General features: G+C 35.0%; 1 protein-coding gene across 2 annotated transcripts in view; it reads right to left on the bottom strand.

The window, feature by feature from the left end:
- Positions 1 to 17,189, bottom strand: part of TRPM7 (transient receptor potential cation channel subfamily M member 7) — a 120,821-nt gene that overhangs the window by 31,163 nt on the left and 72,469 nt on the right. For both annotated transcript variants that reach the window (XM_029236519.1, XM_029236520.1), the window contains 6 exons: positions 13,302 to 13,430; positions 11,545 to 11,823; positions 5,460 to 5,634; positions 3,016 to 3,142; positions 1,753 to 1,937; positions 609 to 741 (listed from right to left, as the gene is read on the bottom strand). In XM_029236519.1, coding sequence (XP_029092352.1) covers positions 609 to 741; positions 1,753 to 1,937; positions 3,016 to 3,142; positions 5,460 to 5,634; positions 11,545 to 11,823; positions 13,302 to 13,430 — 1,028 coding nt within the window. The remainder of the gene's footprint in view (positions 1 to 608; positions 742 to 1,752; positions 1,938 to 3,015; positions 3,143 to 5,459; positions 5,635 to 11,544; positions 11,824 to 13,301; positions 13,431 to 17,189) is intronic.

Genomic DNA, 17,189 nt, shown 5'->3' with positions numbered 1-17,189 from the left:
AGCCCACAAGCTCTGGAGCCCACACACCACGACTAGAGAGCCCACGCACCATAACGACTGAGCCTACACACTCTGGAGTCCGCACGCCGCAACTAAGACCCAACGTGGCCAAAAATAAAGAAATATTAAAAAAAAAAAAGGATCAAGTGCTAATCCTATTATAATAAAAATATAAGATTTTAAAACACACTTTTGTACCATAGGCTATTTATTCCCCCATCAGAGTAACACAAAACTGTGTATTCAGCTACATACACATAAACTACTATTACCATTATTGTACCTACACAAATACCATATACTTTTAGAACGTAGCAAAGCTAATGGAAAGAAACATGTTTTAAAATAATTAAGACAGTTTAACTTTTCTCCACCAACTCTTTTCTGCCCTCTGTAACAAGGGTCAAAAAACAGTTAAGAGACTGACTGACTGACTTACATGAAGTCTTAGAAGTAAAGAATGGAACTGTCTCACAATATATTATGTAAAACCATTACTAAACTTACTTGTTTGACAAACATAAATTGAACAATGACCATGTGTAAGAGACATAACTAAGAGAACCCACTCTGACATAAAATCAGTTATAATTAAAGAGTTTCTGAACCTTTCAAAAGTGACACGAATTCTCTCTTCACTCCCAGAATGGAATTTGTCATCTTTTTCATTAAAATACATCTCAACACACTGCTCTTCAAAATCATGAAGTTTCTTTTGATCTTCTTCTGTTAAAAAAAGTTCTAAGGAGGGAAAAGAAAAAAAAAATCAACAGAGACATCAAGATAAACTTTAGCTCATGAGTTTTATGTTATTTAGAGTTCATAAAGCTATGTAAATCATCAGCATTTTTTTTTCTCTTTTTACTGGTGTGTTTCTAAAGCCCTAAACAAGTATTTCTACTTCTTTCTTCACTCACAGTGTGATGCTGCAAGAATAGTTTCCAGTATTTCCTCCTTTTCGAATCTCCGTTTCCTATAAAATACCCTTCCCCATCTATCTCTCACACCTCTCCTTCGCATACCCAGGTACAAGAATATAAGAACTGATCTGGTAGAATAAAAAGCCACTGTAAAATTTTAGGCAGAGTTTATTATGTCTCACGTAGTACATAGAATGTACTAAAAGTGTTAGTTTACACAGCAGTCAAAATGGTTTGTAGAACGGCAAATGTTATGGCTTACACTAGCATTTTAACAAAACCGAATTGAGATGCCATACCAAAAGGGAAGTTTAATACTAAATTTACTTTTATAAATAAACATATTGCACTTTAAATTCTTTTATGTTTAGGCAAATTCAACAAAAGGCTTTACAATAACATTAACCAGTTAAGTCTTCTGAATAAAATTAATACTTAGCTTTCAGGGACTTCCCTGGTGGCACAATGGTTAAGAATCTGTCTGCCAATGCAGGGTACACAGGTTCGAGCCCTGGTCCGGGAAGATCCCACATGCCACGGAGCAACTAAGCCCATGCGCCACAACTACTGGGCCTGCACTCTAGAGGCCGCAGGCCGAGAGCCTGTGCTCCACAACAAGAGAAGCCACCACAATGAGAAGCCCGCGCACCGCAACGAAGAATAGCCCCACTTCACCGCAACTAGAGAAAGCCTGCGTGCAGCAACGAAGACCCAACGCAGTCAAAGATAAATAAATTTAAAAATAAATTTATTAAAAAAAATATACTTAGCTTTCAGTGTGATACTGATAAGTGATAAAATAAAAACATTTGCCTTAATATATTTTACTTACTTGGTCCATCCGAAGTCTTGTCTTTTTTTCTTCTTTTACATATGCAGCAAAACAGAGAAACTATATGGCTGAGAATGATAAGTGGTGGAGGCAGAACTGGTTTCTCATGATAAGCCATAATAAAATGATAACGTTGGTACTTCCATACAATATTGGAAATTGCCTTCACTTGTAAATACACATTGCTTGAATAACAAAGAATAAAAATAAACTTAGCTAATCACATTTTAAAGTTTTAAATACTAAAATTTTATTGTAATTCTGCTCTAAACAAGGATTCAAAGGAGTACTCCACCATAAACAAGACTAAAAGGTAAATGCGAAACCGGAAAAAAACACATGCAACAGTATAAGGCAAAGTTTGATACTGCTGAGGGTCTTAATTATAAACTCCCAGAAAAATAGGCAGAAAATATGATTTTAAGCTTTTTAAATTACATATAAATGACAAAAACAGAAGAAAATATTCAATCTGAGTAGTAACAAAATAAGTGCAAATAAAAACAAGACTCTTATGTACTGTCAAATTAGCAACCATTAAAAAGATAATACCTACTGTTAGCAGAGATTTGGAGACACAAGGCCTATTTTGACTTAAATAGAAGAAGTCCGAAATATACATATATTGAATAGTTCTACTTTTAGGAAAACACTCTAAGGAAATACATAAGGATTAATAAAAAATTTAACCACAATGTGGTTTTGGGGAACAAAAAATTATAAACAATCGAATGGAGCAATATAACATATTGGCTTAAAAATTACAGTCTATATCATGGAATACGAGGTAGTCATTAAAAAACTGGAGAGGGATATTTATTAATGTAGGATAATATTCATGTTTTGCTTAGTTAAAAACAGTATACAAAATATAAGAACATTATTTTTAAAAAGAAAAAGTGGTTCATATATATAAAATATAAAAAGGATGTATACCAAAATACTAAGGATGGGATTACTGAAGTATTTTCTATTTGCCTTTCTGTTTTGTATACTGCATGTGTATTCCCTGGCCACCTTGTAATAAATACCAAATAAAGATTAAATTTGTAAAAGAACTGCATGTTGAAAGATAGAGTCTCAAATTTAGAATTAATTTGATTTTGAAAATACATGCTTTCTTATTTGTAATTTTCAAAAATAATTTTTAGTAGTTTAAGCCTCAATAAAATCTTTATACTTTAAATTTTGTATAGTTCCTTCAAAAAGAGAACTATATATTAAATGATCTCATTACAATAAGCAACCAAATAAAATTCTTACTTGAAAAATGCAATAAGAAGATTGACCATAATGATATACTGTACAAAGAGGTAGACTGCTTGAAGAAATGGAGTCAACCATGTCCCAGGACCACAGATTTCAGTGATAGTGGAATCCTTTGCACAAACTTGAAAAAGAAAAAAAAAAAATTAAAACAGTAATTTACCAGTTACTGCTTCTAGTCAATATTTGTGTACGTTTGTTTGAAGGAAGTTTTGATTACATACATATCTGTTTCACAGATTCTAGCAAAAGCTTCTGGGCAGGCAGCCATACAAACACCAACTTAACAGTATTCCAAAAGAGAAGAATTTTGTGAAGGATGTGGGTACTATTCTACGACTCTACTCCATACAAGGAAGTATATATTTCTGTATTATGTCTACCCTCCAAGGTAGGGTTTAGCCAGAGGAGCATTAAGAAGAATAAAACTCCCAGATTCAGCCACACATTTCTATAAGAAAAATACCTGAACCAGAAAAGAGTATGATAAACTCATAGTAAATCTACAAACATAATGAATACTGAGTTTAGCTTATTATGCCACAAAGGAGGGTTGACGGAATGGTTAAAGTGCCTCTTAAATATACAATGATTAGATTTGAATTCCTTGCATTTCATTGCCTCCATCTGGAATGTTTCTGAAGCCATAATACAGCTGAATTAAGGAAGGGAAGAGCTTTAATACCCACCAGAGTTATGAGGAATAAAGTAAAATAAATTCAAGTAGGGCAAGGATTTGAATTAAATAGTCTTGAATTAGTGACAAGTTTTATACAAATATTTATAATACACTTAGCACCTGGTGTTTTGTAAGCATTTAAAAAATATACATCATTGAAATTCTCATCATGGCTGTATCATTCCTTTCACATAAAATGGTTTTACGGGCAAACTGATGCATAAGGTCCTTTCACTCCTAAAAAAATTTTTTTTTTTTTTTTTTTTGCGGTACGCGGGCCTCTCACTGTTGTGGCCTCTCCGGTTGCAGAGCACAGGCTCCGGACGCGCAGGCTCAGCGGCCATGGCTCACGGGCGCAGCCGCTCTGCGGCATGAACCCGTGTCCCCTGCATCAGCAGGCGGACTCTCAACCACTGCGCCACCAGGGAATCCCCTAAAAAATTTTATGAATCTATTTCCACTCTATTCAGATTAGTTTGTTGAAGCAAATAACCAAGAAAGAGAATGCAGGAGAGTAAAAAACTGTATCCAATGCTGTATAACTAAACTAGAGCCACATAAGAAAAAGCAGACAATAAAAACCTGGAAATGACACTAAACAGGAAGCCATTAAACACAAAATTTTACCAGGCTGGTAAAAACCTCACTGTTTTAACCAACATCTCAAAACAACTGATGACTACTATGTGACCATCCCCTGATCTAATCACCTATAAATAGGTGGGTAAGGAGCAACACAGAATGGGGGTGATGGAGGAGTAAAGTAAGATGGGTGAGAGAGAGCAAGAGAGAACATGAACAAACTAACAAAATAAAGATTCTATAACTCAATGTGAAGGTCAGAAGAACATCCTTGAAAGTTGGCAGTATCAACTATGTCCACAAGTTATCTAGCCTTTTAAACTAAAACAACAGAATAGCTTTATGCAGAGAATGTATTCAGAGTTGAATTTTACAATTCAAGAATATATACAATCCGGGCTTCCCTGGTGGTGCAGTGGTTGAGAGTCCACCTGCCAATGCAGGGGTCACGGGTTCGTGCCCCAGTCCGGGAAGATCCTACATGCCGCAGAGCGGCTGGGCCCATGAGCCATGGCCACCGAGCCTGCGCGTCCGGAGCCTGTGCTCCACAACGGGAGAGGCCACAACAGTGAGAGGCCCGCATACCGCAAAAAAAAAAAAAAAGAGTATATACAATCCAACTAATCAATGTAATTCCATTACCCTTGCCCTGGACAGGTAGACTGAAGCCAATCTGAGCTAATGAGATTAAAAAATAGGTTCAATAGAAGGCATCTGGGAAAGGGACTTTTTCCCCTGAAGGGAACCAATGGAAAACAGTGTCTCTTTCCTCCTGTTGCTTGTGACAGAGTCTTACAATTGTAAAGGAAAACCTGTATGAATCAGACACTTTTTACAGAGGACTGGGATGAAAAAGAATGTGTCTTTAGCATGAATTAACCAATCCCAAAGACCACAGACCACTCTACCTCTGAACTTTCTGTTATGTGAGCTAATATATGTCCTTATTGTGTAAGCCAGTTTAGGCCAGATTCCATTATTTGCAGCTAAAAAAAATTTTGAAATACTTTTTTTTCAATTAATTTTTGTTATGTTTCTTCTGGGATTAACTAATGTATCATGGCAGGACTTAGGCTGGTTAACAGTTTGATTTGTGAAAATTTGTAATATTACTATAATGCAATTTTGACTTTGAAATATGAAATAACCAAAAGATATATCTGTACACATAAATCCTTACCATCAATTTCATATGCATAAACTTCACCAAAAATCATCCAGTATGGATGAAAAACTATGTCTTTAGCAAGAGTCCAAGATGGTGCTTCACGAGGATAAAGTATTGCCTTTCTGGGAACACCAAAACTAAGTAATACAAGAGCCATAATCACTACAATGTAGAACATATTGGCCACCTGTTAAAAAATGAACACTGTTAAAATACATGGGAATTTAAACACAAAGACAATTCTTCATCTTAAAAAACAGTTTCTAATGTTCCAACAGATAACTTGAATCTTTGAGTTTCTTTTTATTCCTAGCATTAGCATTCAAGAAACCTCATCACTACATAAACCTTAACATCCAGGAAATTATGTAAAAACTGATCTGTAACATCAGGTAAGTCACAGGCATCCTCTACATAATGAACCATATCACAGGCTCAAACTGGAGTCTGCCTATCTCATGTCCATGAAGATTTTAAAGAAGTAAAGACATAAGGGGCAGATTCAGGGAACCAATTTCCATGAGAGTTCTTTCCTAAAACTGTTCTGTTCTTATACAGGAGGTGCAGACTATCTTTTCTACCTTCCTTTGATAGTATCTTTTGCCCACTTCACAAAAGAAAGGCATTCTTTTCACCCATCGTGAACCCTACCATGGTGCCTTGTCTCCTGGGCTGTGAAAACCTCCTAAGAGGTAAATAAAACAACAAACTGAATAATCAGTATGGGTGTTGAAAAAATTAGTGATACCCGTATCTGGTTAACAAATTCTTTTGCAAGTCACGTAGTTTGCAATTCTTTAATTTCAACAAAATTGAAAAAGAGCCTAACTGAACTATCACATAATAAATCATTAAAAAACAATTTTTATTGCTAAATCACAATGTGAATTTTGACATCATTGCTCAGGAATTCAAAGAATTAAGTGAAATGCTATAATGAAACTTCAATTTCTATCCACTTATTTATGTGTACAAGTGTTCAGCTCTTACATCTAAGAAAGTGAATGTAGTGTCACTCTGGTAATATGTAATAATATTCATCCACAAATAATAATCTAAGGGGAAAATCCCATGGAGATCAAGAGACTACATTTACAATAAATCTGTACTTTAATCTACTATGAACTAACAATAATTGCAGTAATAAATCTATCTAAAAGAAATTACTAAGACATTTTCATATGTTTTGAACAAGTATATAGTGAGAGTAGAAATGGAAGGCAGGACTGTGAAAAGTAAAGAGGACAGTAAGTCTACACTACATGGAGAAATTATAAAATATTTATTTATAAATAATCATTTAGTCTTGATCCTTTACCTTTAAAATTGTTAGATCTGCCAATAATTTTTTTTAAAATTAAGTTAGAGTTGAGTCCCTGTGACTTACAATAAAAAAATCCCATACACCGCCCAAGATTCAGTTTTTTTCTTTGTAAAATGGTTAAATAATGCCTTATTTGACCACTTAAGAGAACTACTAAAAGAATATATGTTTTCAATAAACAAAATCTTGGGATAAAAGATTTTTAAAGGCAAATAATTCATCAAAACATTATTCACGGCATTTGCTGTAATTTGAAATCCAAATTAAATAAAGAAAAAGCCCAACTCAAAAGTTCAAATCAAAACCCAAACCTGAAATATTCTAGATTTGTTCAAGGTCTGTTGGCTGATGATTCAGAGTTCTCTGGATTTCATACCTTTCGCATAAAGCCTATTTGACAATCTTCCTTATATTTGATCTAAATTTAACTAATTAAAATATCTGAATATTCCATTTCTTATACCTAAAATGAGGGTTCCTAGCTTGAATGTATAGGTATATGGAGCGAGTAGGACGAGTTCAGCATTTACCATGTAATTTTCATTAGTCTGATCTCTATTAAAGATGTCAAATGTGAAGATTTCTTCTACTTTAATCTTTCATATCTTTATGAAAGATATGAAGCTGTTTTCTCTGATTAGAAATTCCCTGCTCAGGAAAAATTCCTACCTATTTTCTAAACTTTTTTCAAATACCATGTTCCTTGTGAAAGCTTTGTCTTCACAAAACAGTTTATCATATCTTTCTCTATCTGCTCACATGCTTGTCTTATATACTAGACTGTGAATTCCATGAGGATCTGGACCACGTCTTATTCATCTTTGTAGTCTCAGCTTAGTATAATGCATAGCATATAACAGATACCCAATGATTAAAAAATGTTAAGTTACTCTAGGAATCTACTACATACTATAAAATCATCTCCTTTATTCATTAAAGGTATACTTTAATGAAGGATTTCTTATACTTTGCAGCATCTACTTTAAGCAGATAATTAGAACATTAACCATCTGAGAGTACTGAAGGAGGTAGAAAGGGAAGATGGCACTAGGAGAAAAACGATAATGATATGATAAATAAATCGTTGACAAGGGGAAAGACATAATCCTGGTGGAGGGTGGTTCTAAAGAAGATCAAAGGTAAAGAAGAAAATGAAATATATATTTCAGCTCCCTATAATTGGGACGGGAGAACCGGTGGGAGTGTTGGGAGTATATTAGAGGTAAGATTCAGATGGAAATCCAGACAGCTCCACTCTCTCTTGGCTTCCTTACTTTTCCCATCTCCATCTGTTATTAAGATTGTTCACTTTTATACTTCCTGCACCTTCCATTTACTGTATATCACCATTAAATTAACCCAATAATACTAAGTCACTAAATAATCTGGTAGACAATGAGAGCTAGAGCAGTTTTTTGCCCTAAAACGTTAGGCTAAAACCAGTTCCTCCCCCAAAACCTTAACTCCCCTAACTTTTCCTGGAAATATCACTACTTCATGAAAGAATGCAAAATGGATGAATAATAAGTACTTCTTTGATGTGACAAATAATAAACCAGTAATTCTTAACTGGGGAGAGTAGGATACACTCTCCTAGAGGGAAAATGTGTAGTGCGGAAAATCAAGTATAATAATGAAACTCTGTATTCAAAAAATGTAAAAATTTTGTCTTCATGATGCAAAGCAATGCTGATAATCCTGTGAGCTAGTGGGGTTACTTAAAAGATAAATTTAATCTAGAAGACCAATTTTAAAAAGAACTGAGAAACAGCATACACATAATGAGCCCATTTCGATAAAACTATTATATACATTTATTCGTGTGAAGTTTGACACAAATAAACACACGTATTCATATATATGTCTTGAAGGATGGAAAGGTATACATCAAACTGTTAATATTGGATGTCTCTGGAGGGTAGTTTGTCTGCACCTGCTAAAATTTTCTACAATGAATAGTAATTTTAGAACAAGGAAAGAAAAGTTACTTTCACAAAAGCAACAGAAGCATAATAGAGTTTGCCTTTTTCAACTGAAAACCGAAAGTAATTTATGGCAGGAGTAGGCCCAAATTTATGGCAGGAGTAGGCCCAGTACATTTTAGATTTTTTCAGCTCAGTGCATAAAGAACTGCACATTAAACCTGACATCTGTATTTTAAAAACAAAACCTGCCAGTTGGTTAAGCCTATGGGAAAGAGCAAAATATTGGGCATATTATATCAGGAAAATATTAGATGTTCTGGATATAAATTTTAAAAGTCTGGATCAGTAAAGATAGGAGGAAAGAGGTACCTAAAGACATAAACCACTGACAGTATTTGTTTAGTTAGCATTATCTTGCAAAGTGCATTAATAAGGGACAAGATTAGTGTGGTGGGTTGGAACTGAGCATGAGGAACCCTTGTGAGGCTTCTTCAGACTGCCTCACTGGTTGAAAATCATCATAATGAACAATCTGACTAGCTCCTTTCAATATCCATACACTGAAAAGTCACTCCAAGATGATAAGGAAAGACAGAGAAATGTCAACCTACTTCTTTTATGGTAAAGAAAAATCAAAAATTGGCAGGAAAACTCTTCAATGGTTTCCCCTATATTTTTCTTCTCTAAAGTCCTAGTTTTCAATGTTCTATATACTCCAAGCTACTACGCCCTGTCTAACCAATTTGCTAACAAACTATACCTTATCACAAAAAAATTTCCAGTCAGGCTGTTCCTTTTTACTCCCATCTCTCTCAAGCTTTCGAAGAATGGCTCAGATTCCACTGCTTTAACAAAAACCTCCACAAATTTCTCTCTTTCCATGAATCCCTATATCCCCTACTCATTAACTTAATCAATAAACCACATTGATAGTTTTACTAATATCTCATATAATTTCCTAAAATACTTTATGTAGGATAGGCTCCTCAAGCTAGATTATGTAACTGTTAAAAATAACTACAGGACTGATAAAGTCAAAAAAGAGAAATGTGGTTTCACAAAGTTCAGGGACAATATCCTAATAACCAATCTGCACTGTCTTGCATAACAGTGAAAATATAATAAACATTAAAAACTACTTGGTGAACAATTACAGTTTTTTAAATTTATAATCTGCTGCTAAGGATATAAAAATAAGAGAAAAAAATCTTAACTACCAACCTATGAAAATACAATTAATGTTCAGTATTTTTATGTTGTTTTTTTCCTACTTGAAATGGTTTTATCCACCCAACCAACAAATATTTACTAAGGAGGAATCTACTAAAGTGATAAGTATTGAGATACTAGAGATATAAAGGTGACCAACACCAGACAAGGTTTCTACTCCAAGGAATTTAAAGTCTAGAGGAGAATATAAATAATACAATAAGAATGTAGTTTAAAATGCAGTTAGACACAGATAAATATTCTGAAGGGAAAAACATGGGTCCCATAAAATTATACAGCAAATAAACTTGATCTAGTTGAAAAAGATCAAAAAAGCTTCCCTGAAAAAAAATATGTTGAAGCCAAGATCTGGAGAACAAAACTAAGTTAATTAATGAAAAAAGCTAAGGATATGAGTGTACATGAGGGTGATCATTTTACACAGAAAGAACATGAGCTATTCTTGGTTCTCTGATAGGGGCTGTGTTAAAGGAAAAAGATAAAGGTTTGTGTGACTAGAACACAAATAAGAGGTCAAAAATGGTAAGAGGTGAGACTTAAGAAAGCAAGGAAGATGTTACCACTGGAGGAAACTAGGTAAAGAGTACACAGAATCGCTCTGTATTATTTCTTACAACTGCATGTTAATCTGTAACTATCTCAAAATTTAAAGGGAGGGAGGGAGAGAAGAAGGGAAGGAGGGAGGAAGAAAGGAAGGAAAGCAACAGTCAAATTGGACAAGGCTTATGGGTTTCATTATTAAGTGCACTGATTTCTAGCAGTAATGCAAAATCATTAAAAGATGTTTTTAAGAAGGAGAACTGACATATCCAGATTTGCATTTTGAAATATTACTCTGGCTATAATATAGATTGAAGACAGGCCAGAGTGCTTGTGAGTAAACAGATTACTATACTACTGCCAGTGCCAGATGATGACAGATTGGGTTTAGGGTAGTGGTAGTAAAGATGAAAAGAAACTCATAGATTTGGAGCTGGCAAGTTCATATTTTTTCAAATAGCCCTAGCAAGTAACATTTAAAAATTAAAGTATTTCAAAAGAAAACAAATAAAATAAGGTTTCCTAACTTTATCCCCTCAAATATTTTCTTCAAAAGTTAATATCCTGGGCTTTCCTGGTGGCACAGTGGCTAAGAATCCACCTGCCAATGCAGGGGACACAAGTTCGAGCCCTGGTCCGGGAAGATCCCACATGACACAGAGCAACGAAGACTGTGAGCGACAACTACTAAGCCTGCACTCTAGAGCCCGCGAGCCACAACCACTGAGCCCACATGCCACAACTACTGAAGCCCGTGCACCTAGAATCCATGCTCTGCAACAAGAGAAGCCACCGCAATGAGAAGCCCGCACATCACAACAAAGGGTAGCCCCCGCTCACTGCAACTAGAGAAAGATCACACGCAGCAACAAAGACCCAACTCAGCCAAAAACAAATAAATAAATAAATTTTTAAAAAAGCTAATATCCTTAGGAATGGGTCTATTTGCAATATGAGGCAAATAAATATGAACTATCATTCTCTGGTTCAAGTAAAACTATATTAATAACATATTTTTATGATTTTAAGAAAAAATATCAATAAACCCATGAGTATTATCAGACACCTCTCAACTTACCATTTTTCCAATCATCATTACATAAGGTCCTGCCTGTTGATTTACAGCTAGAAAATCTAGCAAACGCACATACCAAAATATTATGTTAAGACAGTAAATTAATCTTCCAGCCACAAAAACATGATTATCATATGCATTCTCAAAGTTCCATTTTGCTCCAAATCTTAGTCCAAATCCAATGAAGAAAGAAATTATGGCAATTGTATCACTGATATTGAAGTAATCACTAAACCACACTTTAATCTTCTGGCTTATTTTTCCAGCTTCAGACATAAAGATCTACAGGTTTAAAAAAAAAAAAAAGAAAAAGGTTTCATCACTTTCTTCCTATTAAAACATATACCAGAATTCAATTATACTGTCAGAGCAGAATTTTATATATCATTTAATATTTCAAAGTATTTTGACTGTCTTGGCATTTGATCACCAAAACAACTCAATAAGATATCAAAGACAGATACTTCTTATCCTCATTCTCTATATATAGGGGGAAAAAAAGTAAAAACAAGACCCACAAATAAATGACCTGCTCAACCAAGGTCATCCAACTAAGACACTGAAAATCCTGGATTAGAACACAATTCTCTAGACTTGGAATGTGAGATACCTATCAAAAGTTGTTTTATTTTTCACTGAAACAACACTAGGATATCCAGGTAGGATCTTCCAAAGGTGCCTTATTTGCAGAAAGTAAACAACTCAATGGTTTAAGTAGCTATACTTAGCTCTTTAATATAAAAAATATTTTAAATTTTTTGTGGGGAATGGTAATACATTTAGAGCTTCAAAATCATAGTGTATCAAAAGTAAATACTGAAAAGTCTCCCTTCTACTCTTCACCCCTAGCCAACTAATTCTTCCCACTAGAGGCAATCACTTTTATTACTATCTAATAAATCCTTGCAGAACTGTTTTATGAATTAAAAAATTATATGCAACTTGCTTTCACAATTTAACAACTTAATTTCTTCAAACATGTTAGTAAAACAACAGATTTCATAAACATATGGGCTGTGGCACTCAAAGGCATTTAAAATGCATAAGCTATTAAATTCCTATTATACCTAAGTGGGAGGGAAGTACAATGCCTTCTATCTATTTTTGCAATTTCATGTACTCTCTAAATGTAGAGACATGAAATAATTCATATGTATTTAAATAACTGTGTTATAAAACAACATTTATATAGGTACTAGATTAAACAGAAAGTATAAAACTTTTTTAAAAACCTTTTTTTCCAAAATCAGGATATTAGAAAATTTACAATTTTAAACTGAAAACTCTGATGGACATAGGGATCTAAATCTAAATAATAATTCAATGGGCAATACAGTACACTTTAGAGCAGTACAACCTAAGAGCAAAGTAAGAATATACTTATAATTTATCTACCTGATTGGCTATATGTATATTTAATACTTTTTGAGAATGGCAAAGAACATAAATATGAATGTTGAGGAAATAAGACAAAAACAAATCTATTTTTTGAGACAAATCATTATCTTTGCAATTGTGACAAAGTTAACCACACAATCTCTATTCTTTGGCCATCACTTTTAGAACAGCAAAACCAAACAATCTATGTACTTCAATAACATCACCTACTGGGTGATATAGGTGGGTATATGAATATACTCACCTACATCATGGTTATGTGTGTGGGTATGAATAACACATACCCACACACATAACCAAAACAAAACGTAACACCCTCCATATATACACTAATTTATTGGTAGGAAAAACTAAAGACATACCTCACGGACTTTCTCAATAGCATAGGTAAAAATATAAGCAATAACAATCCATTCTTGAACTGAAGGTAATTGTTCCATTTGTACAAGAACGACAAATGTATAAAGCATCAGAAATCCTAAGTATGCCAACTAATAAAAAAAAGAAAATACAAGATATGAATAAAATTTATTATAAAATACAATTTCTTTACTATGAAAATTTCCAAGCATACACAAAAAAAGAGACAAAATGAGCCCCTGTGAAGTATCTCCCAGCTTCAATCATTAAAAAAGTTTCAGAAGTAACTCTTCTTCCATGCAGACATTGCATTTATCAATCAACCATTTATAAATGGTCCCCAAGGTAAAAGTGTGTTATTCTAGACTTTAGTTGACTTTTTAGTACTTCTCATAGGAAGAATTTTATAATACCAGGTTTATGTTCTCAGTATAGTCCACATAATTTCACTTAACTTATATTATACCTCAAGTATCATACTATAGAACTTCATCACCATCATCAAGAAACACATAATATGTGGCTCCTCCTTCCCCCAACCAAGTAGTATTCCTAAGAAAGACAACTGGTATTGGGTTAGCCAAACAGTTCCTTTGGTTTTTAAGTAAAAATAAAAAACACATTTTTCATTTTCACCAAGAACTTTATTGAACAACGTATTCACCCTTTTGTTCCACTACCTTCTGCCATTTTTCAGGCAACTTCATAATTCCATCTTCCCAAAATTTTTATATTTTTGAGCAAAGAACTGTTCCAGATGCCTTTTACAGTCTCCCAGGGAATGGACATTTTTTCCATTAAGAGAAGTTTGCAAAGACCAAAATAAATGGAAATCCAAATGTGCAATGTCTGGTGAATACGACGGATGAATGAGAACTACTCAGCCAAGCCATAAGAGTTCTTGCCTGGTCATCAAAGAAACATGTGGTCTTGTGGTATCCTGATGGAAGATCATGCATTTTCTGTTGACTAATTCCAGAAGCTTTTCATTGAGTGCTGCTTTCAGTTGGTCTAATTGGGAGCAGTACCTGTTGGAATTAATTGTTTGGTTTTCTGGAAGGAGCCCATAATAGAGGACTCCCTTCCAATCCCACCATATACACAACATCGCCTTCTCTGGATGAAGACCGGCCTTTGGTGTAGTTGGTGGTGGTTCATTTCACTTGCCCCATGATCTTTTCCATTCCACATTATTGTACAGTATCCAGTTTTCATTGCCTGTCACAATTTTAAAAACGGAATGTTTTCGTTACATTTAAGTAGGGAATCGCATGCAGAAATACGGTCAAGAAGATTTTTTCCACTTATGTGGAATCCAAACATCAAAGTGATTAACGTAACCAAGCTGGTGCAAATGATTTTCAACGCTTGATTTGGATATTTTGAATATGTCGGCTATCTCCCATGCGGTATAACGTTGATTGTTCTCGATGTCTTGATTTGATCATTATCAACTTCAACTGGTCTACCCGACCACGGAGCATCGTCCAGCAAGAAATCTCCAGCATGAAATTTCCCAAACCACTTCTGACATATTCAGTCACAGCACCTTCTCCATACACTGCACAAATCTTTTTTTGCATTTCAGTTGTTTTTACCTTTCTTGAAACAATAAAACATAATATGCTGAAAATGTTGCTTTTTTTCTGCCGTCTTCAATATTAAAATGGCTACACAAAAATTCACCAATTTTGATAAGCTTTTTTTAAATGCATGCTGATATGACAGCTGTCACAATACAGCCTAACAAAATTGTTTTGAATGAAGTTAAAGACAACTAAGTGCTACTACAGCCATCTTACAGAAAAGACCCAACAAATTTTTTGGCCAACCCAATATCTTCTTAGCTCCCAATCACTGAGGTTGAATCCCAAGAAATGTAAACAAATATGGAAAACATTCTACCTAGGTAAGAGAACATCCCACCTTTGAGACTCTTAACAAGAAAGGTTTTAAGGAGATGATAAGGAACAACATATAATAACATTTGAAGAGTCATTTCATTTTAGAGGAAAACCCAGACTCTCTGACCCTTGAACAATTGTGGCTGAGAATTCTCTCATCGTTTTCCTTGCCTCTACCAGTTTTAAAATAAGCCATATCTTTGATTTGAACTATGGCGGAGTAGAGAAGTAAACTGCAATATGCAAAGAAAGAAAAAAGAAATTCCTAGAGCCACCTGAATTGTCCATTTTTAAATAGTTGTTCATACGAATGCAAACATATGAAACCTATGTTATTTCCATTAGTGGAGACAGAATTTGGGGATTATATTAGGTAATTCAGATTTACAATTTTAACATCTGAACAAGATGGAGCAAGAAAATTTTCGTATTGGGAAGGAAGCGTAATGAATTAGTATCAGGTTAATGGGCATGTGTGTAGGTGAGAAAGCAATGGTTGAAGGAACAAATTCTCAAATGTTCATATTAGCATAAAGCTAACAGAAAACTAACATTTGCATACTTTGGCAATTCAAAAAAAGCCTGATAATGATGAAAATGAAACACAACAAACATGACAACAAAAACCAAAAACAACTTAAAAGTTTTCCTGGGGAGTAAAAACTCATTCACTTGGCCCCTGGAAAAAAGTAGGCACCAGTCTCATGTGTTTCTCAGATGGAGTCCATTCCTCTATGGACATGTATGTTCTTTAACCTGGTAGTAAAATTTGTTCTTCCACTGGCAAGGGAAAAACCAATTATGTGACAGATAACCAAACATGTACTATGATTAAAGAAATAAGCTATCATACCACTGAAAAATAAAACTATATGAATAATCTAGATTACTTTTCACCATCAACTAACACTGCAGAAAGGTTTATTTCCAAAATTTTAACATTATCTGCAAAATCCAAAAGCACGAAGAAATTATAACTGTGTATCAGAGAACGTACTGTTCTTTTAAGTGGAAAATGGATTTCCAGTGATCTAAGTTATATCAAGATTAGTATGGACTCTAAACCAAAGGTACCCTTAAAGCCTATCTTTCAAAAACATTTTGCTGGCTCTGCGGGGACCTGGGCTCCAGCTCCATTCCGGGCGGGGGGTGGCGGGCAGTGGGGGCGGGGCCACTCCGCCCTCAGTCACTTGGGGGAGAGTGCAGAATACATGGCCCCACCCCTAGGGGGTTCCTGGAGGGGGTGCCCCAAGCCGGGGGTGGGGGGCGGGCACCCACAGGCCCCAGCCAAATAATACCTAAATGTTGGAGTTCGGAGCAGAGAAAGGTTTACTGCAGGGCAATGCAAGGAGGCTGGTGGCTCATGCCCCCAAAAACCCAAACTCCTGAAAGGGTTTCAGCAAAGCATTTTTAAAGGCCAGGAGCTGGTTATTCCCGTATTTCTCCTGAGACAAAGGATGGGAGAAATTGGCCTTTTCAGCATTTCAAAGTCAACTATGAAAGTTCGGCTTGTGCGTAGGAGCTGGTGAGGGAGATGTGCTGACACCTTTGAAGGTACATTCTCAAGATGCTGATGTGTTTCTTCAACATAATATTGATGAAAAAACAACCCAGAGCAGGAGAAAGAACAGGAGGAAATGGCAGCTTCTCAGGGACTGCTGACATTCCAAGATGTGGTCATAGATTTCTCTCAAGAGGAGTGGGAATGACTGGACTTTGATCAATGGGAATTGTACAGGGACAGATGTTAGAGAGCTATAGGGATCTGGTCACCTTTTTGGAGCAAAAAAAGGATCTCTAGGATGTGAAGGGAATGGAGACAGTAGCCACATACCCAACTATGTCTTCTTACGACACCCAGATTTTGATGACCACAAAGTAGGCATGGAAGATTTATTCCAAAAAATACTGCTGGGAAAACATGAAAGTTGTCGACTTGGAAATTTAAACTGCAATAAACTGTGTAAGGTCTTAACCAAGAGCTCT

Source organism: Monodon monoceros, unplaced genomic scaffold, assembly GCF_005190385.1.
Source record: "Monodon monoceros isolate NGI ecotype Baffin Bay Population unplaced genomic scaffold, NGI_Narwhal_1 Super_Scaffold_21, whole genome shotgun sequence".
Classification (NCBI taxonomy): Eukaryota; Metazoa; Chordata; class Mammalia; order Artiodactyla; family Monodontidae; genus Monodon; species Monodon monoceros.
This window is presented reverse-complemented; position numbering and strand designations above follow the sequence as displayed.